Source organism: Xiphophorus couchianus, chromosome 20 (assembly GCF_001444195.1).
Source record: "Xiphophorus couchianus chromosome 20, X_couchianus-1.0, whole genome shotgun sequence".
NCBI lineage: Eukaryota > Metazoa > Chordata > Actinopteri > Cyprinodontiformes > Poeciliidae > Xiphophorus > Xiphophorus couchianus.
Genome location: NC_040247.1, coordinates 22784255 through 22811737, shown reverse-complemented (window position 1 = coordinate 22811737; position 27483 = coordinate 22784255). Strand labels below are relative to the sequence as shown.

The 27483-nt window shown below is 41.2% G+C and overlaps 1 protein-coding gene across 1 annotated transcript; it reads right to left on the bottom strand.

The window, feature by feature from the left end:
• Positions 1-954: 954 nt before the first annotated feature.
• Positions 955-26481, bottom strand: LOC114135042 (lysyl oxidase homolog 2A-like). The gene is made up of 14 exons (XM_028001949.1): positions 26347-26481; positions 24234-24527; positions 21117-21292; positions 12294-12502; positions 10608-10824; positions 9924-10107; positions 8063-8214; positions 7802-7969; positions 5315-5480; positions 4272-4512; positions 3926-4041; positions 3610-3746; positions 3231-3342; positions 955-2104 (listed from the first exon to the last, which is right to left on the bottom strand). Exons 2-14 carry the CDS (start codon positions 24493-24495, stop codon positions 2034-2036), a joined length of 2211 nt encoding a protein of 736 aa, XP_027857750.1. The 5' UTR covers positions 24496-24527; positions 26347-26481; the 3' UTR covers positions 955-2033.
• Between the last annotated feature and the right edge of the window lie 1002 nt (positions 26482-27483).

Here is a 27483-nt window from a genome sequence, read left to right as displayed (position 1 = left end):
AATGTTATGGCCCAGATAGTACTCCGCATATAAATAATTGCTGACTGGGAAGGCTAGAAAAATACATTTTCCGTGCTGTTCTCATTTCCTTCTTGATAAGAGTTTTGACAACTATGTACTTTTACTTTTTCACTATTATGCACTACTTTGCGTTGTTGGGCTGTCGCATAAAACAGATTGAAGTTTGTGTTTTGGGTGAAAAGGTCTGAACTCTCAAATAGACATTTTCCAAAATTTGTTCAAATTAGGGCTGCAGTATATCACACATTTGTCATTATTGCGATATCAGTGTGCAATGTTCATATCACAAATGACTTTTTAGCGTGCAATAACTTGTCTGTTTAAGGATCCTGATTAGCCTCTGCCATAGTAGAAACTCACACTGTGCGGTCTACATTATATCCCACTGATAGATATAGCTGTTTCTTAATTTCCTCCCTCTCTCTTCCTCTTTCTCCTCCCATCGCGTCTCAGTGACGGTGGAATGAAGATCAAGTGGGTGGACAACACACACGCTCTGGGTGTTTTCTCCTGCCAGGCGGCAGGTCAGAGCTTTTTCCACTGTACTCTAAACGCGACGAACTGTTTGAACTGATGGTGACTGAAGTTGGTGGGGGTTGTCTTGATTGCAGCGCACCACGCCCTCTCCATTTGCCACCCGCTGCTGAAGACTCGAGCTCTCTCTGAGGGGAGTAAAAAAGCACAGGGCAAGGCGGTCAGAAGGGCAGGTAGGACGCTTTGAGCTACCGTAGACAGTTTTGGTGAAATCTCAATAGTCAGTTGAATGGTTTGTGTCCTCTTCAAGAATTTCTCCAGCCGGTGAAGGAGCGTCCCAGGACAGACTGCGCAGTGGCCAAACGGATGGTGACCAGAGCTTTAGGCATACAGGGACGAGGCAGACTGTACAGATATCCAGGTGAGCAGAAATGGACACACAGACGCGATTGACACACGTTGCTTTCAACATGTTTTTATTTAAAACCGTTATGCATTTCCACATTCACCTCAATATATTAAAACAATTTAGCAACTGAAAGGATCCTTGTAAAATGAAGGACTCTTACATTTCTACATTCAAACATTTACAAATTCATTGAGAGGCATTTTCACATACAAATGTGGCCATTACAGTAATTTCACAAAGGTACCAAAGTCCCTGATGGAGACAGTTCAACAAGACATTTAGAAAACAGGCACAGATCAGAGACGAGCGTTTGGTGAAAACAAACAACTCTTCTTTATCTCTTTTTATTCCAGCTTAATTTATGAAGGAAAATTCCTCAAGATACGTTGGAAATCACTGCAGGAACTAATTCCAAACAAACTTGGCATCTGTTGAACACAGCACTTCCAAAGAAAAAGTATAAATTTTGACTTTTATTTTCCTGACATTTAGAAGTGGATACAATTTGTCACAATGTTTAGCTAGTTAAATCCAATCCTGACAGCAGGGGTTTTCCCGTCTTGACAGGAACTTCCTTGCCAGAGGCTTTGGCTCGTTCCTCTGTAATAAATTACAACATTTGTTTTTGTGTAGAGGGAATTTCTGGACTCTTAACAGTTTTAATTTATACAGCTGCTTTTCATCACAGCTGTTTGGGATAAATGTACAGTGTAAGATTACGATAATACAAATTCAATCCCTACTTGCATTACGGAACATGGCATCTGAGTTTTGGTTTGATGCACTCCACACATTATGCAGCTTTGGTTTCCAATGCACTCGTCGCCACACTTGGCTTAATAAGTTACGTGGCTTTAATTCTCATTGCATCATGAGCACCAGGTCAAAATAACACTTTCAAGAACAGCGAGAGACTCTTATACACACAGTTCTGTACAACTGAATGGGGGTAAATGCATTTACTGAACAAGCAGCTCCTTTTCCTATGGAGTCGTTGTTTATTGTACCAGCTGAACCCTGAGCACAACGATGATCCAGCACTGCTTCAAGGATGCGGTGTCACACAGCTCCCTCTAGTGGTTGTCAGAAAATTTCCTAGTGCCGTCCTTGTGATGCGCCCTGCTCTGGTCTACCTGTGTGAAAGCTGATTCGTCAGCAATCCGGGAAACGTGTCCTCTACGTCTGAACTTAATGTGCCACCTGTGAAGCCAGAAATAAAAATGTAAGAAAAAAAAAGGCAAATTTTTCACCTAACTTTTTTTTCTGTTTTTTGTTTCTATAGCTGGACTTGACAGACCCGTCTCCAATCAGTAACTCTGAAGAGCCGCCTCAGATTTCTGTAACTGAACCCAACTTGTGGTAAATATTGTTCACTTTTGGCAACACTAATAAGGCAAATATCTCAACAAGGATGAAACAGATATTTTGGTCCTTTCAGATGGGTCCAAAGTCTCAAAATGTTTTAAATTAAACTGTATTGCATGTTGGTTTGACCTGAAATATGTTCAGTTGCCTGGCAATATTTAAGATTTACTTTGTTTCCTTTTGTTGTCCTGATGAACGAGAACTGGTTGCACAGTGTGAGTGATAAGTTTTTACATTTTTTTTTTAAACATATCAAAGACTTGTTCACAAAGTAATTTTCAGGATTTAAAGAAATATTCTACATTTACCCATGTCTGCTGTGTTTTTGTTAAAACTGTTCATAGTCTTTAACAAAGATTTAATACGGGCAAATTACAAGGTATTCTATATGTAATATTTATTTTATTTTTTTTTCCAATTTACAGTTTACTAATTATAGTTTGGGCCAAGGTTATTCCTAACTGTGCTACTGTTATGAGGACCAAAAGTGCCACAATTTATTAAATAAGTGTTATAAAGGATAAGATGCCATAATTTGATTGTGGGACTTTTGGCCTTTTGTTTTATGTCACCTTGTTATCGTTTTCATAAGTTTTGAATCTTTAAAGGAATGTTCAATCGATGCCTGACAAAGTATTGAATTTTGTATTTAACAATAATAATAATAATAAAAAAAAAAACCTCCATCAGCTTCTATTCAGAGATTATAAATCACTTAGTATGTTCAATTGTATATTTCTGCACTATTTCCATCATTCAGCTTCACTGCCATTCATTGAATTGCTACAGTACTGCATGGACTCGTGAAAACATTAACACTGCATGAACGTTATTGTGTTTTACATAAAGGAAATGTGAGAACCAAGAGCTGGATTTGTATAAACAACATGTAATATTTTGTGACTTATACCACAGTCCAGATTTAGTGTAAAAACTTAGTCGGAGGAGAAGCTGTCCTCACCTATATGACAGTTGTAGGTCCATATCCGGTGTCCGTCGTAGCGAGTGCGGCACTTCATAATATTGTTGGTGAAATCGGATTCTGCGACCTCGTAGTTTGGGTTTATCACGACCTGAAAGAAAGAACAGTGTCAGAGTTAATAGTGTTGGTCTCAAAAGAGGTTTAACTGCAATAGTCAACCAGATAATATGTTTCGTGTTCTTTTAAGGGCCTTCGCTCAGTTGTGTAACATTTTAGACAGTGAACGGGGGGAAAAAAGGCAAATGTGCAGAAAGAGAGTCTGTCTGGTCTACAGGAGACAGCAGGCTGATCTGAGACTGACTTTTCCACCAGAAGTTGAGTATTTCATAAGGTGAGACTAACAGAGCAGATGTTGTACCTGCAAGATGTAATCTCCTGGCTTCACGTCTGTGATGTCGATCCACTGGCAGTCGATGTCGTGCCTGTACGTGTCCCAGCAGCCGACTGTGATGCCCTGAGAGCCAAAGTTGGCACATTCGTACCTTTTCTGTATGCCTAAATATTAGAGCAGATGTTTACAGTTTGTGTCCGAAGAATCAGTTAAAATAATGCTCATTTTAATCAAGAAGATCAAACGGCGTGATGGTAGAGTATTTCTTAAAGATAGTTTCAGTGTTAAAAGAACATCCAGAGTCTCTAAATTATAAAACGGAAAGGCAAGTGTTGGACTCTACCTTCGTCACAGTGGGTGTCCTCCAGACAGAAGCTGGCTTTATGTCCCTCTGCTACCTTAGTCCCGTTCAGACTCAGCAGGTCATAGTGGGTGAAAACTTCCATACTGTGGTAATGTCTGGATTACACATGGAAACAGGGAGCTTTTAAACAGTCTGAAAACAGACACATCTAGGAGCTTTACTAAATCTTTTGAATCTTTCAACAATCTGTTAAGAAGATCTTATTAGTTTTGCCCAACAAGTTAGCTGATCGACTCGTAGTAATAGTAAAACTAAATCAGAGTCTCCGAGTAGCTACAACAAGGTCAGAAGTACAGCTGCACAGCATGTCCAGGTGAGGCCTCACCTGTGACACTCATGCCAGACCCAGGACTGTGGCGACGCCCGCGGCCTGAAGTCCGACAGACCGTTGTTCTGGATCTGGGAGGAGAAGCGGAGCAGCCGGCGGTAGGAGCTTGGGTCGGCTTTGTCGGCGGTGCGGGACAGACAGCGCTCCTCGTGGGCGCACTGCAGAGCGTACATGGGCCGGTCCTCCAGGTACGTCGTCTGCTCCACCACCTGAGCGCTGAGGACCAGGTCTGGGGCCGCTGTGAGGACGACAGCAGCGTGAGCGGAGTCCACAGATTCAAGGTTGTTGTTTTTTCTTTTGTACTACTATCCATCACTAACTTTGACATTTTTAAACAGCAACTAAACAGGTTTTTTTTCTACCTACAAACAGTTTCAAAATATCCACACACCTTGAACCTTTTCTCATTTTGTCACATTGGAAACAAACTTTAAATATTGGCAATTTCAATACAATAAACCAACAGGAAGTAGCTTGTTACCTGAAGGGACAAATACATACGGTTCAAAAGTATTGTCCAAGTAAAAATCTGGAAAGTGTGGCATGCATTCTTACATATTTTAAATTTCTTTTCCACCCTCTGCAACAAAAGGTGATCCTACAAACTTTTGAGTTAATTACAGTTGCAGTGCTTTTGGGCTAAGTCTCTTCCACCTTTGCACATCTGAAGATTGACATGTTTGGCCATTCTTCTTTGCAAAACAGATCAAGCTCGGTCAGATTGGCTAGAGAAAGTCTTTGAAAATATATCTTTAATTTTCAAAAGGATCAGAAGGCTGAATGGAGATGAGTGGCACAATATTTTAATGAAAATCCTGCACTACTCTATCACAAAGTCTCAATCAAATTCATTGAGGTTTGCGGTTGTAATGTGACAATCAACTAATAATACCATTTTCATGTTTTTAGCCACATGTTTATATTTTATCCTAAGGTATTAAGATAAATATGAAATGTACAGTATATTTTCTGAACTAATTTCAGAACGTATATATTCAGTAAACGAAACATGAATGTGGCGCTTTCGTTCCGTTTCTTACTCTGAGTGCAGGACACTCCGGCAGCAAAGCGTCCGCCTCCTTTCGGGCAGCTGACGTGTCTGCCGTGATGCAGACACTGATCCAGAGTCAGCTCCGTTCCTGAGCATCTCACGCCGCTCATCAGCACAGCGTCGGCCGATGAGTCTCCCTCCCAGTACCACGTCTCCTGAGAATTTCCATCAGAAATGACGCGCCATATAATTAAACAATCAAGATTTAAATAATAAATTAAAAAAAGACCAAATGTGCTTTCCTAAGCGTAGGCATAAAAAAAATAATACGAAAGCAGTTCTTCTGACTTTTCAGCTTCAAGAGAAGTAACAGTAAGAGCTTATACACATGTAGCCATTTGATCAGTTCTTATTGGTTAAGAAGGCAAATAGTTGCATTACAAAAAAACCGAATGTGACTAACTGTTTAAATCCAGGCATAAGCCGATCAAGTTTTGTTCCTAGCAACCAATTACCATGAGACGTGTGGGGTTGTTTTGGATACAATGCTATAGATACATTATAAAGCTATTATCTAACTGTTGGCATTAGTCCAATCAAGTAATTTATCCCCCCACCCCTCGCCCACAGAAAGTAAGGAGCTGTGCAGATGTTTCCCAGCCCTGACTCAGCTCTGCTGCACAAGTTTGCAGACCTTATGGAAAGTCTGTGCAAGGGAAAAGTCAGACTTTCCACCAACGACCGTGAAAGTGGAGAATACAAAGGAAGCTGGACTGGGGGTGTGAGGGGTGACGCATATATTTGCTGGTGGGCTGAGGAGAAGAGCAGATATGCAGAAGTGTAGATTTACGATTGCTGTCACATGTTCCATCTGGTGGTCGGGTTCGCCTGGAAAACCATCGGAGCAAGACAGGAACTAGACTCTAGTGGGTCTTAAGAGGACCTGCTCCGCAATAAAAACCATACAGATGAGAACTTTAAGTTTAGGATAATTATCTAGATGTGGATTATCTGTGGCCTGAAATTTTAAGTTGGCACAGAAATGCTCTCGTCGATATAGAGCGTTCGCCGGATCTAGTCGAGGTTCCACTCATAAAGCTGCAGTTATCAACACTCCTCCCTGTAATTCTCTCACATACCTTCCAGATTTGGATCATCTGAAGCCATAAACTCCCAACATCTATAAAGTAGGTTCATATACAGAGCAAATCATCGGGGTGTTTTTCTCGCTGTCCTCTCACCTCGTGACATAAAAAGGAACCAATCAGGATAGAAAGAATAGGAGTGTGATGCTGCTCCAGTGTTTCCTTGCGTTTTTCTTTTGTTTTTTTTTGTTTTTTAATTGGAGGCTCCTTTACACTTCAAAGATCTGCTCACAGTTTTCTCTAAAGTCTTGCTGAGAGGCTGCACTCTTAAATCTGCCATAAGGTTACCTCCATTAACCAACCTTCTCTACTTACAACCTGGTTTTGATGTTTTTCTAAGCAAGTGGCATCTTTATTTTTGCCCCCTAGGATAAGTAAAGCTAAAGTTTATTAGAGACAGAGAGCTAATGGTATACACAGACACACAAACACACCAAACAGGCTTAAACTGGGAAGCACCTGCAGGCTGATGTACTATCATCCATTTCTCTTGTGGCTGTAACCCATCATCATTTCCTGCCTCCAGAACTGCAGTGAGGTAAATCTGTTTTATTAGCATTACACTATGGAAATCACACGCATCTCATGTTATTTGATTCTTTTCTTCCAAATTGGAGGCTCTTTTACAAGATCCTGGCTGTGCTTTTGTTAAGACATGTAGAAGAATATCTCCCCACAGAGACATTGTGGAAATAGCAGAGACTAAATGGGACCGTATAGGACACATATCTGAAAAACTAGAATCTCTAACAATGATATTAGTGTCAAAAGTACAAAATTGCCCATTTTCAGGATGTCTTCTGACTTTAGAGCTGTTGCTTTCAGTCCTGATCCTCTCAACTCACTGCCCTGCATGTTTCAGGTGTTTTTCTTCTTCCAGACTCCCACACTTCCCTGTGGGGAAGTGTCTTCCACTTCCCACACACACGCAGGTTGTGCAGGGAAACACACCCAGGACAGTGGATTTAGAGAGTCAGGATCGAAAACCACTGCTTTAGATAATAAACCAAAGCCTGCACACACGTTTCTACTGAAGGAGAAAGAAAAAGGAGAGAAAAAGTTATTTCTGGCCAGGATCTGTCGTACTTCATAAGAGCTGCAGAACTCCTAGGAAGTCCTCATGTGTCTCTGTGGCATTTCTTAGTGCAGTAACCACTTTTAGCATTTGTTGGCAAGCACACTAGGAAAAAAAATGTTCTGCATAAATAATGTATCAAGAAGCTGCAAGAAAAGAATTATGTCATTATTTTCTTGCAGCCCTGGGAGGGAGAACAGATTTCTCTGTTGTTGGAGGATGGGCACGGGCTGGCTCATCGTATTCAGAGAAAAATACAAGCAGGTTAGCAGAGAAGCTTTCCGTTTGGAGGAGAAACCAGAGTTAGAGAAATTACCTGGAAAGCGTGACTGGCGAAGCCCAGCCCCAGCTGTCTGCACACCACCACCGCCTCCATGGTTCCCCAGCTGTCGCTGCACACCGAGCCCCACACCAGAGAGCCGTTCCTCTCCGCCAGGACCTCCACACGACCCTCGTACGGGTTACGGCCGCCGCTCAGCCGAAGCTGGGCAGAGAGACGGTTACATTTACGTTTCATTCAAAACGCAGGGCAGTGCGTTTTCTTTAAAAAGCACCAACCACGTGGAGTCAAACTCACTCGGCTGTGGAAGCCCATTGCAGGAACGTTGCACCTGACCGCGGCATCTTCCTCGTGGCTGCAGCCGACGGAGTCCCGGTTGAAGTAACACTCGGTCAGAGACTTTTCAAAGCCGGAGCATAGCACCTCGTTCATGTGGACAGCGCCCACTCCTGCAGGGACACAGCAAGCGCAAGGGAAAGTCAGGAATCTACTTGGGGAGTAACAAAAAAACACATATACATACAGTATATAATCTGATATTTTTGTGGCACGACAATTCTCCTACGAATTAAAGAAGCACACGTCTCTTCCCTTGTTTTTCCAGACAGAATGTTCCACAAAGGGGCAGATGAATAATATTACACTGCAAAGAAAACAAGCAGCCAGCTATGACAGACAAAAATGAAACTGAAGGGTCATAAGAAATACTGCCGCCTCCCCTGAAACATCTGTAATTGCCCTCTCCAGATGTTCTCTAGGCTGCACCCCAACAGGTCAGCAAAAGAGGGCGCCGTCTCCGTATTAGGCTGATTTGTACAACTGATCAGTGCGTGTCTTGTTAGTGACAGGATTTACTGACATTTGTGTACTTCGCTAAAGCTCCTGAAGACAAACTATTTCCAAGTCTGTGAGGTGAAAGTTGTAAGTCAAGAGGTTAGCTTGACCAGGAAGCCCTGAAACAGCCTTGTCCGCGCTCCAACCCAGAATTCCTCGCCTGAAACTCATAAAACATGTTTTCTTCCCTGGAACATTTTGTGCACTCCTCTGTTTTGCTTTGAGAAAAAGGCAGAGGGAGGGGGAAAAAAATACAACTTTTCCTGCAGCCATATGAATTTTATAAAGTTGTGGGATATTGCATTTCACAGATTCAGTAATGGGCTCGGTGTGTAAACACCGATGTGCTTCTCCATATGTTCTCTATTGCATTTATGTGCTGACTTCAAGTCTAGACGGGCTGAGGTGAGACAAAAACAGGTGGTGATGTAGCAGCCAAAGATAAGGAGGAGCTGAAGGTCACCCTCGCATTTTCACAGGTGGACATACAAGCTCCTCCTTCCCTGGTAAAGATCCTTTTAAAAAGACATTTGTTTTCAGTTCAGCAGAATAAAAAAATCTTTAAAAAAAAAAATCCAACCCTTAATTTAGATTTATTGTGGCAAAGTACAGGATTAACCAGTGGGGGAAAAAATAATGCAACAAAGAAAAGAATGACACATAGCAGCTATAATAAAATACATCAACTAAATTTAATGTACTTTTCTAAGCTAATCAGGGTGTGAGGAAACTTTTAAACATCCAAGACTTCTTGCTTTCCTGGTGTAAATATGATGTGAGATTTACGTTCTTTTCTCCAAACGTCTCTTCAAAATGGGAAAGCGTTTCAAGTGATGAAAGTGTGTACTGATCTTTATAAGGAAGGAAGTGGCTCCAAAAATAGCTACTTGTCTAAACTTGATCATATCTACAATCGAAGTGAGAATTAAAAAGTTAAAAGCTGGATGAGAAGCCAAGCTCATCCCACCACCCCGAACAAAAAAAGAGGAAAATAAGGGAGGTCCATTTTTTTTCCACAGCTCCAAATTTGGTCAACATTAACCGTAACAACTATTTCTTATAAACACACCTTTGTTTGGGGTGCTAGTAATTACAAATTGCACAACAGGATGTTTCAAATATGTAGAAATAATTTTTTGTTTCATTTGTTTCACTGCTTACAGACATTAAAGTTTAATAAAACATTACTTTGCAAGTGCTCATCTTAAATTCAGTGGCTATATATATACATATATTCCTGAATTATGTTAGTGTTTTCTTCAACATCAGTAAATGCATATTTTGCGTCATATAATAGTGTCATCGTTGATAAACTTCTGGTTACCTTGACCCATCCGGCCTCCGGTCAGGGCCTCTTTGGCGCTGCCAAAGCCCAGCTCCCGACACACCACAGTGGCTGCTCTGATGTCCCAGTTATCGTCGCAAACAGTTCCCCACTCTCCGTTCTTCAGCACCTCCACTCGACCCTCACCTATCATAGCCCCGCCTCTCAGGCGCACTAAGGGTTGCTGTGGAAACATCACACAAAATAAGACTGTGGATATGTTGCAGATGGTGAGCATTTAAATGATTGCCGCAATGTGGGAGGGGGAAAGGCCAAAACATGTAAATATTTGTCAGATGGATGAATTCAGAACAACTACAAAAGGATGAAGAGTGCTTTTTAATCCCCCCCTAAAAAGTGAGCATTATGGTGGATAATCTAAAAGATACACAGAGAAGCTGGTCGGAGCTGATCTGAGGATTGATGGACATGAATTACAGAGCAGTCCTGGAAGAAAACTTGGCAAAGGTCATTTAAAATTCCGGCCAGGGCTTAAAAATCGATGTTTAGACATTTTGGATCCAGTCTGACTGAGATCTATCTACATAGTATTGACTCAATGCAATCTGGATACAAATGCTTCAGATTTGAATTTATGGAAAATGTTGAAAACCATGCAGCACAGGACTTTCTTGCTTTGCTAGCCGATAAACGTAGCAGCCAACAATTTATAACGTGACCAACCTCCATCCTGTAGGCCTTTCTGAAACCCATGCTGACGCTGGGAGCAAAGGCCCGTCCGGGTATGCAGCTGACCACAGCAGGCATGCCCCGTCTGCATGTGTTGTTGCCTTTGAGCTGGATCTCTTTGCCCAGTTTGCAGTCTGACAGGTCGGCCTCGTTGCCTGTGCAGTTGACGGAGAAACCCCAGTAGTTCTTCTTGCGGCGCTTCGCCAACAGTCTGAAGAGGAAGCAACAAAAACTATGTGGGTTCCATCCTGACACTTTGGATTCATCCCTGCTCCAACTCTGCAGAGACTTGATAACAAGCCATCCACCTGATTCAGGTATGTTGGAGAAGGAGTGGATCATCATCATCTTGATTTTCCAACAATTTAGGCACGTGTGAATGCGCCACTGCCCTCCAATGGTGCTTGGATGCATATAAAAGTTGAAGGATAAATTATTTGCAATGCTTTAAAAAGCTATTTAACTAGTTTCATTTCTAGCTGTGTGCAATTCATTCATGCATATTGTTTGTGGTGAGAATTTCTTAATATTCCCCTGAAATCACACATGAACGAAAGTCAGAAGTTAAGGGTCACTAAAAGCCCCAACAGATGAGTTGGAGCTGCATCTGAGGAAAAATCAAGCCAATTACTGAAACCAGAAGAAACTTTTTGACGTTTTCCACGTTGCGCTCCAAACGGATCTGAATACAGAAATGTGTTCAATTTGATGGTGCGTTGGGACTAATTTTGTAAAAACCAGCTACTTAATAGTTATTTTTCCGTATGCAACCAGACTGAATTTGATGCCTCCTCCCTACGATAGCGTGAAACTCCACAGCGGTGAAGCATAATTTGAAACAAGTGTTTTCATCCACGGAGAAGAATGGCTGCTCAGTGTTTCCATTTAATCTGCTTCTTATGTTAAGTATTTTTTTTGTGGGGCCCACCGCTGACCTGCCGGGTGGATTTTTCAGACATTCCTGCTGAAGGTCAAAAAGTATTAACACTTGAAGAAACAGGTGGAGCAGACCTGGCAGAATCACTCGCAGCCATCCATTCGGTTGAGCGTGCTTAGGGAAAAAATGTGGAAAAAATCAGTTGCCGTCTGTGTGTTCGCTCGTTTGCACAAAGCGTTTGAATCTGTTGCCCATGTGAGCAGACAGAGAAAGACACATAAAACCCAACAGAACCAAGGTTTCAGACTGCAGTACACTCAGTTGTTCCCGTCCAGGACTATCGAATGATAGTCCTTCATCTGCTCAAACTTCCTCTGACAGGGCCAACAATCTGCAGGGCCAAGCGTGTTTCATCTCGTGAGTGACTAGCGGAGTAAACAAAGCTGATTGTGTAATGTTTCCCAACATCTGTTTAGTTTGGGCTAAACACACCTAAAACTTACAAAACCCAACAGAAAAACAACCCCAAAAAAAGAGTAAGCAACATCCCAGACATACTATATTTTTAGCATAAAGAGCACGTGTAGGATACAAGTCTGCCCGCAAACGACGGCTTTCGTTGTTTTTTTTTTAAACGTGTGAATTTAAAAAAAATCTATTATATATAGTACATCACAGTGTTTACTCATTCCAAAAAACAGTTTTTAACGTAACCCAAAGTAAACCATACAACATTCAAACTTTCATTACAGCAAATTAGCATAATTAAAACTCAGACTCCCCGCCGCAGAGCCGTTACTCACTTGTAGGGTCGGACGTTGAAAGTTTTCTCATCGGGGAAACCGTACATGCCACAGACAACTCTGCTGTTCATCTCGGTCCACTCCTCGTTGCAGATCTGTCTCCATTTGCCTCCGTCTTTCACCTCAACGAAGCCCTCGGTGATGGGGATCCGTTTCCTGTGGGAGTACGTGGCTCTGATCCTCACCTCCTCCACCTGTACCGTCATGCCCTGACCAGCGAAGCAAAGGCTGTCATTAGACAACATGCAATCCAAAGCAAGGTTTGACTTTGGTTATGATGCAAAGTAACAGATAACATAAGAGTTTTATGTTATGTTTTCTATACGAGCAGTGCGGCCCCCCCCTTTTTGATTACAATTATTACTGCAAATTCAATGATTATCGACGAATTTGTGCTTAATTTTTGGTAACTCTGACCAAAAATATTTAGCTTTGGAATTATTTTGCTTCCCTGCGCAATCACCGTGACTTTTCCATCCTCCTTGTCTGTCTAGTTTAACGTCTTCGAAGCCAGGCCAGCACAAAGAAATGCAATGCAAAAATGGCCAAATTTGTCGTAAGATATTAACAAGCAACAAAAATGACACTGAATGGACATATGCTACACAGGAATAAAAAACATACTACATCACGACAGACTTTGAAGCAGAATTTCCAACACTTTTGTATTTATCATCATTTTGCACTGTAATGACACCTTATTCACTAAAATGACATGTAAGATTTTTTAATATATTTATATGGTTTATGGCTTTTATTGTATATTTTTTTCTAAATGTTATAGTACAGAAATTAATAAAACTATTATTTGAATGGCTCCTGCTGCATTTGTTAAGCTAAAAAAAAATATGATAAAATATTATCATACAATTTAGGGCATTTTAATCAGAAGTCCACATCAATAAGGTTATTAATTGTAATCTTAAGGTTGGATAATTAGCTAAATATGAACTTATCGTAAGCAAGCCACCATGTTGATGTCCATCGATGTTGTACGATCAACATTTTGTGGCGAGAATTCGTCTCAAAAGCAAAATGTTGGTTTTTATTTCGGGATATGGCATGACAGTAATTACACGGATCACCATATCCAGCGGACTAAATTCATGTAATTTCACCCCCTCATCTCCTCACGTGAAGCCTGTCCGGCGGTCAGCCACATTCCTCTGACCTGCTGTGCAAAACGTGCAGCTCCACGTTACATCGAGCCCCGTGGCATCCAACCTTCCCTGAGACTATCCAGCCCCAGAGTGTTTGCTTATAAACGTGGTTATGTAACTACAAAAGGGAACATAATCACAAATAAACTGCCATCTCTTAAAATGGCTGCAACGTGTTATTTAAATGATGTAGGTGGTTTCTCCGGTGTACAACCAGCATAGCCGAAACGGTGTCCACTTCATATATTATAAATACAACACAGCCTCTGACTATTACTCAGAAATGTGAAACCATCTTGGGAAGAAAGACAGAGCTTACTGCAGGAGGAACTCCAGTGAAAGGCTCTGATTGCACATGTGCTGCACATTAAACCGCTTCATGCTAGAAATGTGATTATTTCACGGGAAGCAAGAGACATGTTCAGTTTTAGAGTTTTAGAGTCTCTTTAAGGTAGTAAAGTCTCCCTCTGCCTAAAGGTTATACAAAGCCAGCTGCTCACATTGTCAGGAAGCGGTTATCCAAACAATCAGTGTTACATTTCCTGACTTCCCCTAAATCAAGTGGGAATAGTCACCTTTAACCTCTAGACCTTTATGGGATAACAGCTAAAACTTCCACCATGAGACAAATTTTGCCATTTGCTCCTGACTGAGTGTGAAGGTCTACCATAGGTGCAAAAAAAAAAAAAAAACAACTCCAAAGAAAGAGATGTTTTGCGATATATAACTGCTGATTGCAGTACTTTTGTAACATCCAGTTCAGTTTAGCTAAAAGAGAAGAATCCGGCACGTTTCCCAGAATATTAAACATCTGCCCACAGAGTGGTTTCCTGCGGATGGCGTCAGCATCGGGGAATGTTCGAGGCTGCAGGGTCTCTGAACACTCATGACTGCAGAGAGCGGGAGGAGCCTCCGGAGCTTCGGGAGCGACCCCGGTCCTCCCACTGACCGCAGTGGTTGGAGGGGGTAAAGACTACTCCTTCATGAAGGGATTGTCGGTAGTCTGGGCATGACAAAGTGTTTTCCGTCTGTGGGAGGGACGGTTGAGATACGTGATCAGGATCAGGCACCAGTGTTCTAAATTTAATCTGTTTTATTCTATCATCCTTATTTTAACTTCAAAACAACCACTAATTGAATTGAGATTGGAGAGGTAATTCCAAAAAGCATAACACAGACTAAAAATGCAACAAAAAGAAATGTTCTGAAATTAAAAGAACTGAAAGCAACATGCCGGGCAGGTGTGAGGCCAGGTATGAAACGGGGTACTGGGATGGATCTGAGTAGTGTTGTGTTTGGCTCAGAGTGAGGAAACTGGCTGTCTGAATGTGTGAGACTGAAGAGCAGTGGACAGATATGCACAGCTGGGATCAGTCCAGGCGCCCGCTAGCCTCCCGAACCCTGACCACCAAGCATAAACTCAGCATTATACGTCTGGCTGCACCCCAGCTGTACGGGCCAGACCGTTTTTAACTCTGCTCAGCCGCCGGGTGCAGCACAAAGAGACACCTTGAGCTGGACACACTTACGAAAGATATTTGCGTAATGATACATAAAAGGGAATATTTTTATATTCACATTTATATTAGAAAAATTGGACCAGTTCAATGGCAGTTTTTGTAACCGGGGATTTGGGTTTCTGCCCAGGGTGGAATGATCAAGCAGTTACCCCACCCAAAAGGCTGTGAATCTAAAAGAGTCTGGAGTGGATTTAACCAAATGTCGTTCACGGTTTTCAGGAATTAGACTGATATTACTGTGATTGAAAAAAAAAATAAAATAAAATAAACATATTTTTTCAAACACACAACAAGAACTGTGAAATCTTTCCTGTGATTGAAAAAAATTATTTTATGCTGCCTTTTTGGTATTAGAACCACCTTATATGAAACAAGTGTAAACATGCTTAAAATATAATAATGCTTAATATATTATATTGATCAAACCTGGAGTCATTAATCTACAGTCATTTCAGTACACTTCCACAAAGTTTGAAATTTGTGAAATCTCTCAAAAAAAAGAGCTTAAATTAAAGTGTTGAAATCAGTCAATCATCCATCTGTGAGCATCAATTATCTGATCAGCATTTTTAGCTCTTAATGTTTCTGATAAGTTCTTACTCGAGTCTAAGCACAGTAGTGAACTGAGGCCAGCAGTGAGAGCACGCTGTTGTGTTAATAACAACAGTCATTTTTCTCATTTTTGACAAAAACAGGTGTGAGCAAAACCGTTTCAATACTTTTAGTGGGTTGTGTAAACAATAGCTTAATGCAGCACAAACATGCAACTCATAGTACATCTAGTTTCATATCAGCTCACTGTAAAATTTCACAAACATTTTTTCATGCTTGCCAACTCTCACTGTACCTCAGTGACTGCTACAGCCTTCATATCTAAGTATTGCTAAAAATAATTTCCTAGTCCATGTTTGTCTGCGGTGACTGAGGGCAGAGAAGAAAGCAGATCAGCCTCTGAAGTGTGCTCTGGGAATTGCTAAATGAAGAGCAGACTTGTTTTTCCAACCGGGTCTCCCTCAGAACGGAGGTGTGTGAACATGAGGCTGCGGTCTAGCCAGTGTCTGACTAATGCTTCCACTACTGTGCCTTTCCTCCAGTATAATCAGCCTCCCAGGCCTTCTCCAGCACGTTCAGCAACATGTGAGTAAAATGCCCACCCATTCAGCTGCCGTCCAGCCCACATCGCAAAGCTCTGGCAAGGCTGAACGCTGATCACGCTTCGGTTTAGATGACAAGCCAGAAACCTCCGAAATGACTTTCACATCTGCCCCACCCCGATCTGCCAAACGTACGTGGCTGCTAACTGATAGGCTTCGCATCTGGAAAGTCCATCAGGGCGTCCTGCTTCCATCTTGGCAGTAAAATTAAAAAGAAAAGTCATTTTGGATGGGAGTTACCAAACTGCAACACAAAATTGGATAAATTTGTCAAACGTGGAGCTAAGGAGTTTAATTAAAGTCAGTAAAATCTCACTTTCACAAGTAGATGTGTTAGAGATTTTTTGGTATTGTCATTTTATTCTTACTTTAGTGCACATTCAGCCTATAGATCATTGTGATTTTCTGTTTAAAGTGTTCTCTTCCTTACGTGTGTATGGAGGTCACTGCTGTCGGTTCAACTTTACGCACCTCCTAATTTAGAAGTTTGGCAGAGCCTTCCCTTTTGCAAAAGCTCCACGTAAAATTCATATACGTTGTCTGTGGTTCTTTCTTTTATTTAGGTTCGAAAGGAAAATACCTATCAAGATGCATCTCATTTGCTTTCAATACACAATCAGAGGCGTGGTTCCTGTGTATAATATGCAGCACATAGTTTCACATGCAGTAACAGGACAGACATAAAATGTTCTCTCACAAAACCAACTATAAAACTTGCTCGTGTAATATTTTCTTATGCTACAATGTGAAACCTCTTACCGTTGCAATGCGAATACACAACTCATAGTGTGTATTCGCACACTATGAGGAAACTGGCTGTTCTGTATCGCCAAAAGAACAGTTACATTAGTGTGGTTCTAGTTGTGCAACATGAATGTTTTAGCTTTGAATCACATCTGCAGCTTGCTAGAAATACATCGCATTTACAGAGGGAGCACCATGTGAAGACACTGAATCATAAAACTCAAAAGTCCTCAGCTTGGCTAGTCTAAGACACAAAGGGGAGCTCGGGCCATGAGAGGATCCAGCTGTTGAACATGTGGTAACAGCCTTCCAGCCTGTACTGGAGTCTCCTGACATAAATCTCTCCCCTCCATCAGTCTCTTCCTCAAAAGCTTTTTCAATTCAACGTGCTGAAGGCGAGCTTAACTCCTGCTCAGGTTTCCAGCTGTAATCATGAGAACAGAAGTCCGTGAACAACCTTCGCCCAGTTTTAGTGAATAAAACTGGTGTATTCTCCTATTACAATAACTGTCTTAGATTAGATTGATGAATCCTGGCGTGACTGTTTGGTTCAAGTAAACATGTTCTGGTTGCAGACTGCAGCTGCCTGTGCAGCTCACTTTTAACTCGTCCCTTCAGGAACAAAATGTTCTCCCTCTGCCAACTTTCGCAGTTTTGATTTCTGTCTCTACGGATTTTCTTCACATTCTGATAGCTGGTTCTTTCTGTCCTGCTAAAACACAGTAAGGCAATAATACAAATAATAATAATAAAACAAGAAAAGAAAGGCAACAAAAATAGGTGCAAGATTTGCATAAAGTAAGCGACAACGTAGATAAAACCAAGAATAAGACAAATCATTTGCAATTATTCCACACAGAGTGAGGAAGTTGTGGTTCTACGTAGCATGTGTCTCCTTTCTGAATCAAAAAGAATAACTTCCTTATTAAGAGGTGATTGTTGGGTACAGAAAAGTTGAAAGATATTAAATAACACTGAAATTGTGTCAAGTTAAAAAACAAAAGTAGGAAAACTTATCTGAAGGACTTCTTCACCTGGAATACCTTCTGTGAAACCTTACTGCACTTTTAATCAAAGCGAGGGCACCTTTCCATCGGATGCCTCTTTTTGGCATCCGATGTACAGTATCAGCATGACATAATGATTACACGCCGAAACCGTGACACGAACGTCTTGGAAAACAAAAAACATCCTCTCAGAATGACTGCTATCAAACTTGTGCTATCAACCCCTAATTATACTAAAATAACACATCCCACTGTGCACGGTGTTTTTCCAACTGGAACATCACAGCGTTGCACAGCTGGTTGGATTATCTCGTCTAAATTAGGGGAAAAATGTTCCTGCTGACAATCAGTTTGACCACCGCACCAGTCAAATATGTCATGAATTTCTTACCACTATAAGAAACAAATGATTAGTCATAACAACAACACTGTATTGAGCTGCACAGACTAAATTAAATCTGTGTACTGCCAACAACTAATGCAGCTTAATGTGGAAACAGTGCTGGGTCACAGATGTGGCTTGTAAAGTTGGTTCTGTAGTTCAGGAATGATCGGTCTATTGTTCTTTTAGGGGTGTTGGGTAACCATCGAAGGCTGATGGCATTTAACATTTGTCAGTAATAAATAACTCGAGACTTTGTTCAAACTGAGACATAACGTGGATGAATGGTCTTAAAATTATAAAAACACACAGTGCCTTGCAAAGTATTAAACCCCTTAAAGTCTTCAAATGTTACACCTGCAAACCTCAATGTATTTTAGTGGGATTTTATGTAATGGACAATCTCAAAGTGTTGCTTAATTGTCTAATTATGAATTAAGAGGATATACTACACATTTGAGGCTCTCTACCGGCTTGTATGTGACATTTGAGTCTCTCCATTGGGTCAATTTCTACCAGTTTCCATTTCTGAAAACTGAAAGTTCTTTTCCATTCTTCTTCGAAAAGTACCTCAACCCAAATCAAACTGGATGGAGAGCATTTGCCAAAATCACCTTTCAGGTCTTGCCATTCTATTTGGATTTTGGCTGGGCCTTTCCAACAGATGAATGTGCTTCGATTTCACTCATGCCATTTGAAGTCACACCCCTGGCACCTTTCCACACTTTGTCACGATACAACACCAAAGTCTAGTGTAGCTTAAAGGGATTTTACCAACACAAAGTTTGTCAAAAAACAAAATCTGAGAGGTGTAACCAGTGCATCTGTGAGCCCCTATCTGTCAGAATCACTTATTGCTGCAGGTACGACTGTGACTCTTTTGAGTTATGTCTCTACCAGTTTTCCATTTAAAGAACAGACCTTCTTTTCAGGTTGACTGGAGCTCAGGTTGGATGGAGAGCAGCAATTTTCAAGTCTTGCCACATATTCCTAATTCGATTAAGGTGTTTTGTATACCCACAAAAAGTTCCATTACAGTCTCACCTGACCAGAACACCTTTTACTGGGTGATTGCTCTGTGACCGTGAAGAATTGTGGAAAACTGCAAACGGGAAGTTGTGTGGGCTCATTTCAATAACAGTTTTGTTCTTCCAACTCTTTCATAAAGACCAGATTTGTTTGGTTGCTTCGATGATTAATGCCCCGTTTGCCCAGCCCTGACAGTTTAAGTTGTCAGCCATGTCTCATTGATGCTTAAATGTCTTCTGCACTATCACTGACCTGTCGGGTGTCTTCCTTGGGAAAAAGTCTTCAGGAAACCTCTATACAGAGCAGCCAGCATTTATTACACACAAATTGACTTTGGTTGATTTGGATTGACTTCGCTTGAATTAGGAAAAAAAAACGACAATTTCCTTCCACTTTGCAATTATGAACTATTACCTTGTGTTTGGTCTTTCACACAAAGTTGCAGTAAGATTCATTAAAGTTTGTCCCTGTTCCACGTGGGAGATTTCAAGGGACATGGAAACTTATGCATGCTTTCATCCTTGTGGCACAGACCAACGGTAATTCCCACAGCTGGGAATGTTCGCTTTCCAGACTCAACACAGAATGTCAATTCATGCTGTGAATGAACAGGTTGCTGGAACAGGGTTGCTCATTGCTACCGTCACTTCAAGCAAACCGAAAAAGGTGTAGGTACACCTTATTCCCTTTCCTCTCCTCAGTAACTTAAAAGACTTTGGTTGGACTGAGGAAATATTTACAGGGCGGGGGAGTGAACTGCACTAACACACCAGAAACCCTAAATATACTGATCACATAGAGAACGAGGAGGTGCTACCATCATGTACAACCTGTAAAAAAGCAGGAATAAACTAAGAGTGTTCAGTAAGTCCACATTACACATTTGAATTTCACCTCTCCTTATTTCCTTCATTCCTAACCCTAACACCGAAGCGGGCAGTGGAAAAACAAATAAGGTCTTCAAATTTTCTCTGCTGGTATGTTGTCTTAACGGGGCCTTTGACGAAAACATATTCACTGTTCTGGCTGCTGTGGGGACTTGTGACACAGCCGCACCTCCACCCTCCATCAAGGACAAACAAACAAAGAAGGCCAAGCGTGAGTTCAGAGAGAAAGCACTGCCTCTCTTTGAAGCTGCCAACGAATGCTGCTTCAGTTTTAAATGGCAGCTTTTTTAGTCACTTGTTTTCGGACAAGCTGAAGGAATGTCTGCATCGCCTCCCTCGGCCTCCCTCCCTCTCTGACTGTCACGTTCACAGGCCCACACTAACTTTCCATCCGGTGCAGAGGGGCTCCCTACAGGCAGACCGGATGGTATTCCTTCTCTCTGACTCATCGCCATGATCTCCCTGCCTGCATAGTGGAGCTCTGGCGTGTCCACTTATAACAGACTCATAATGTGAGATACGGGGAGCATCTTCGGGCTAAAATGACTTGCTGTGTTCCGTGCAAAAATAACAATTTGCATGTTTACTCTTACTGAAACGTGATGTCTGGTGATACTTCAGCAGGTGTCAGTTCAGGTTACACAATATTTTTATTCTTTAAAAGATAAGATCATAAATGCATTGAAATGTTGCAATAAAATCCCAGTGAGGAAAGTTGGACGCATTTGAAAATAAAACTTGACTTTGAGCGATTGGAAGAAGTTTTACTGCGATAAGGTTTTCTTTCATCCAAAGCCTGTCCTCTATCATTTTCCAATGCAGAGAACGTCTGTCCAGGTTACGTGTGTGTACTTGAACCAGGCTTAGAGCACTGCTGAGGTTTTAATAATTTATAACACATTTGGTCCTTTTTGTACAGTAGAGGTCTACGTGAACCTACCTCCCCACTGACGGCTTGGTTCCTGATGAACTTGAAGCCCGGAATGCGTTTCTGAGCGCACACCACCCCGACGTCTTCTGAATGTTTGCAGTCAGACACTCCGAAGCCATTCGACTCGCACTGAGCGAGGCTCTTCTCTGCGCCGGTGCAGTGCACGTTGTCTAGCCAAATACGACCTGGAGCAAGAGAAGGCAAAGGCAGGTTTATTTGTGCAGCAAACCTATACAAGGTATAGTCGAGGCTCTTCAAATGTAAACAAAGAGATAACAAGAAATGCAGTAAGAGTAAATTTAGGCATCACTTACATAGCAAGAAATTCTAAAAAGGAACTGATAAAGTCATCTTTGACTTTCATTGGAAAACTGCAATATTTTTAGTCCTGATTTAAAGGAGTCGACACTTTCTTAAAATATCAGGCATTCAGACAGTTGATTTCAAAGCTGAGAAACGTAAAGCCTATAACCTGACAACAGCCACTAGCGTAGCTCTGAAACAAGAGGTAGACAGATCACTGATAACCTGACAAGTCTAGATATCAGAACAACACCGGAAAATTTTGCAACAATGATAAAAATGGTAAGTATTGTGACGACAATATCAGGCGTGGTTTGTGCAGATTTTCTTCTTCCCTCTCTCTCTCATGTGTGCTTCCATCACTCTGTGACCTTTAGCATTTTGGCCGAGGTCATACTTGTGCCTGAATTGATCATCTATTTCTCTGAGACTCTGTTCAACTTCGTAGACATCATAACACTTGAACTAAAAGCCGACAATTACTGCACTCTTCAGCAGTTTTCTTTTCTTGGCGCTTCCACTGAGGACACTGAGAAAAGACATGCACTCACGTGCCGCCGTGTTTGTTCCCTGACATAACCAGCCAAAACCGGACCGGTACTTGTCCTCCGCCGCACAGCTGGCAGATCTGAATCAGCCGTGAGGGAAACCACACAGCTGTACTCATGGGAGCGTTCAACGTGCCGCTCATCCTTTAACGGCCTCAGAGTGTTTCTGAAGAACGCTGCGATCATACCAACACAGTGACTGCATATTACGTGGTCATCCACCCTTTTCCCTGAGCACTTCTGTTTGGAAGAACAACGGAAGAACTTATAGTACAAGTCTTGACTTTAATTGCTACAGGGCGAGATCCAGCAAAGTCTCAATGGACTTTTTAAACAAAAAGTGTCCATGATTAGTGCTGTGGTAAAAACCACAATTTAAATTTTTTTTCAGGGGCTTTAATATGCCACACAGAGAAGCCAGAGGACTGTTGGAGTCATTCATTTTAATAATGAGCTGTAATTGCAAAAAGGCAGCCAAGAAATACTCAAACTAAACTGGACAGAGGACAGTGTTCCTGTGGAGTCTCACTAAAAGTTATAAATAGTGATCTATTAACTTTATTGTTGTAAAAAGTTACTCTAAAAAGGAAGTCCTTATAAGTGTTATATCATTGTCGTAAATCAAAATCTGTTGTAAATGTCTATCTTCAGTGTAGAAGTACTGGTTATAGAATCCATTACAAATGTATTCACAACCCTCACGTTTTTCACATGTTGTCATGCTACAACTAAAAACCTAAAAGTATTTTCTTGGGCTTCGGGTGATAGACCAACACAGACTAATGGCTGCTTTCGGAAGTCAGCCGATCGCTACGCAGAGTAAACCGTGTAGTTTAATTTGTTATAAATATGGTAGTTCTGAAAAGGCTTAAGAGAACATCTGTGAACAAAGGTTGGGGCAAATGATGCTCAGTCCTCAAGCATTATGAAGACAGCACAGTGGTCAGGAATAAAGTTGTGAAGAAGTTAAAAGCAGAGTTAGGTTGCAAAACAAAATTCCAGTCTTGGATCGACTATGTTTATCCTGTCATCCAAAAATGGAAAAAGTATGGCCCCAGTTCATACCCACCAAGGTATGCAGTAGTAAGTCTCACAGCTCATGGTCAGGGAGAATTTATTTAAAATGGACAACTATTGTTGTGCTAAAAAAAATATGGCTTTTGTGTAAGTACCACATCAAGAAAGCTGTTATTGGCAGAAAGCCAGAAGAACTGCTGTCTGCAGTTTCCTTTAAATCATGCAGAGGACATAGCAAATATGCATCTGAATGCGCTCCGGTCAGACTGGACCAAAACTGGTCTTTTTCAGCTGAATGCAAACCACTAAGGGAGGCAGAAAACAAACACTGTACATCACATAACATGACAGAATGAAGGAATGTGCAAGGGGTGTGAAAAACAAAAACTGGAGAGAGGGATACAATTTTGATCGCTGAGTGTTTTCAGCAAGATAAAAACACAAACTGGCTACTCTAAGTACTTAAGGAACTTTTCTCTTCTCTTTTATTGTTGGTGGATGATGAAGGATAAACATGATGTAAACTAAGAGTTTCTCATGGCTACCTCTAAATGCCAGAAATTCCATACATAGCATGATATCAGGCTTTTGTTTCTCCTCACTTGGCCAGAAAAACATTTCTTAAAGTATATGCTGTCTTTCCATCCAGACATTGCAACTATAAAGATTTACTGCTCGTCAGCCACAATATCTACCGTACATGAATAAATGCATAGACCTGCTTAGGTTCAGAAACGTAGCAACCAAAGTTTCCACAATGACTGCTGTGGAAACCTGATTACTCTGCTTCTGTAGTCCTGACTTAATTTATGACTAGCAGGACCACCAGCATCTATAACATTCACAGATATGGGGATGTCATCAGCATTCCTAAGGCAACAGAGGAAACTGTATAGGTCGGGAAAAAAAAAAAAAAGCAAAACGGAGGTGAGATTATGTCTGGGTTACGGTGCTTTCAGTCTTTGCCCGTTCTGAACGGACTGATGTGCCCCCGCTCACGTCTGATGAGAAACCCAGCACCAGAAGGGATTACCACTCAGACACGGAAAACCTGAACCTGCGTTCAGCTCCGTGGAAAACCTGGAGCTGAACGCAGACATCTGCTGCCTGCCTTCGAATGTATGCGGTTGGGCGATAAAGTAATCCCCCCCACACCATCGTAAAAAAAAGCCTGACCCCTACTCTTCTGGTTGACCTTCAGGAAGTCTTGACTTGATCTTACTGGATTAGGGGACTTTCTGGCAACAGACTTCCTTACCTTCCCCTCTCCCAAACTTGGCAGAGGGAGCCCAGGACACAGCATCCATGAAGCCTAGCTCTCTGCACACCACTTGTGCAGCAGAGATGGAGAAGTCATCATCGCACACTGTCCCCCACTCTCCATTGTAGAAAACTTCCACCCGGCCCTCGTAGTGTTTCCTCTTCTCCCCCCCGAGGCGTAGCTGGATTACTGGCTTGTCTGACTGGGCACTGCTCACCGCCGACATGCACAGCAAAGTCAGTAACAGTTGGTTCACCATTATGGGGATGGCACGTGGAAAAGATGAGTTATCTGGAGGGAGATACAATGGCATATGACTTTTATTATCATCTTTACAAAACTGCTGTCGCCAGCTTTTTCTGAAGGTCCTTTTCGGTTTCCAGACAGTTGAACTGTGGTTTGTGGTACTTTTAGCCTATAATGTCAGGGACTGAGGGCAATCTTTCTAAGATCTTGGCTTGGCTATTAAATCAGTTTTCCAAAGGCATTATTGCACTGCCTCTATGCAGCCATGAGTATAGAATAAAATTTTACCACAGTTCCAGTATTTTGTAACAAGTTTGACTGAACTGAAACATTGCTCCATAACATATATTTTACATTCTGCTGATACATATGAATTCAGAATCAAACTTTTTCAATTTCAGAGGTGAAAAATCCTTCTAAGCAGAATTTGGAGTGTTTTGGTTAACAATGAGAAGCAGCAGATCTCTGTATCTGTCTGGCAGCTTAATTGGGAGCAAATGTGAGCTCCTGAAGAAAGGGTGCCGCTTGTCTCTTTATCTGCTGATCTGGACCCTGAGGCTGATCTGAACTCTCTGAACTTGAGTTCAGAGAGAAAACTGAAGTCAGTCTTAATATTTCATGAAAAACTCTGAACTTGTCAGCTCTGGAACCAAAAATACCTGGGGGTGTTAAGGTATGGAAAGAGGAAAGTTAGGAGGAGACCTCCTCATCATTAAACATGGACTTAGGAGGGGGGGAAGCAGCTTTCCGAGTTGACGTCATGGTGAAAGCCCAACAAACTGCAGGCGCTTGTACAAACACCTCCTTGGGTGAAAGGTCAATAAATTGTCAAACTGTGTGGGGCGTCACTTGGGAGTCAAAGTAAAATATGTGGTTGATCTCCCTTAAACATCAGTACAGGCAGGGAAAGCAACTTTAATGCTTAGTAGTGAACATTTTGTGACTTGATATAGACAGACAGTCTTTCCATTTTTAGACAATGTGTCGGATAGAGCTGCTTTATATGTTCAAAGTATGAAATATTGTATATATCTGATCTCTGCTTCAATCCTCTCCGTAATCTTATAATTTGCTCCCAAAGAGCCTGTCAGATAAAAAGAGTTCTATCATTGTGAGTTTTAACAAAAACACCCCAAATTCTGCTTAGATTTATTTACTTTTATTATGTTTTTACTGTAGCTGTGACAATTTTCTGCAGCTGTGATGTGTTGTTAGCTAATATGAAAAGAATTATTTCAGTTCTTCACATGACGGCTGGATTCATGCTTAGAATAAAATACACACAAGTCATTTGAGTGAATTGTTGACTAATTCAGTGACTTCTGACAGCAGATGGCTGGACAAGATTTTATTTAGGTGTAACAGAGTAATGGGGGAGGAATAATGACACATCCTACACTTTTAATGTTTTTATTAGTAGAAATAGATTAAAAATCATGTATTCTGTTTTTTCTCCTCACAATAAGGCATCACTTTATGCTGGTCTGTCAGCGATTAAACCAATTAAACACATTGACGCATGTGACAAAATTAAGAGCGTGAATAGTTTAGCAAAACACTGCAAGTAGCATAAAAGCAAAAATCACATGTAATAGTGTAGATGGCTAAAAGTGTGACGCTAATGTAGCCTTGTTTTATTTATTAGTTCATTTTCTAATTTTGAAGTCTAATTGAGCACAAGACGTAAAGAATGTAAAAGTAACATTATAATAACATAAAGCAGACTTTTGTAACGTTTAAATTGCAAAAAGGGAGGGTAATCACGAAAATGTTCTCAAATTACAAACGGATATCAGGCATTAATCCCCGCGTGCGGGTTTTGCACAGTTGGAAGAATGTAAAAAGTGAAAAAAGAAAAACTTACTGTGAAGATACAGAAGAACCAGCAGACCGAACCCTCCAGAACCCTGACTGAGTGGCTTCCAACCGGTGATAGAGGATGGAGTGAGAAACTGTGGTTCTTTGTCCCATAAGTACTTTCCAGGCTGCTTTATCTGGACTCCCCGCACAGCTGGCAGCTCCCTCCCAACCCACTCCTCAAAGTCACGGACAGCCAATGAAAGGCCGCCTCAGCATCCTGACCCCGCCTCCTCCACTCTAATCACCAGGGTTACAAAACACCGTGTAACATCTATAGGAGGAGGACGCGATCATTTCCCGCTTTGCCTCCCGATTTATTCTGGAAAGTCTGCTTACAACGATTTGCAGCAAAGTGCTATTAAAGCAGGAACTCTGAATTAGTGAATTCCAGAGCTTTTACACCAGATAAAGGTATTTTTGTTACCGTTGTAAATATGTATTTTTTTTTTATAATATAATGCAAATACACGTTATAATCAAAACCATGAAAATGAAAGCATAGATTGTTAATTACCAATCCGTGGCAATAGTTATTCTTCTAGTCGAAGACTCACGAGTGACAGACAACTTTAAAAATGTTTAATATAATTATAATAATTTCACAAATTTAACATAGGCACAAAGCAGCAGCCATTAGTCAAATCAGTAGACACAGACACAAAAAAAGGAAATATGGCAAGTATATTTTTCTGTATTCTTGACTTAGATTTATAGAGTGAGGGAATAAAGGTATAGTGAAAGTCCACTCTCCTCTTCTGACACCCTAACAATGTGTGTGACTGTGTGTGATTAGACACCCTGAGCTGTTCCAGGACGCCCCCGTGTGGAAAGAATACGCAAGAAAAAATGACAGAGGACTGTGACATGTCAAATCCTCGAAAGGAACAAATTTTATGTGCATTTGTAAATCAAACGTATAATTATAAAACTATCTTAATTATACATTTGCATGCAGGAGCATGTCAAACATAAACTTTTATTTTCAGTCTTTTGTAGAAGTAATTGCTTGCAAAAACTGTGCTTGTTCTCACATTTAGTGACTGTGGTAAATTACATGTTTCAATGAAAGACAACAGAGCACAAGCGGCACAATGTAGACATGTTCAGCAAGCTTTACAGCAACAAGTTTAAAGATTATTTA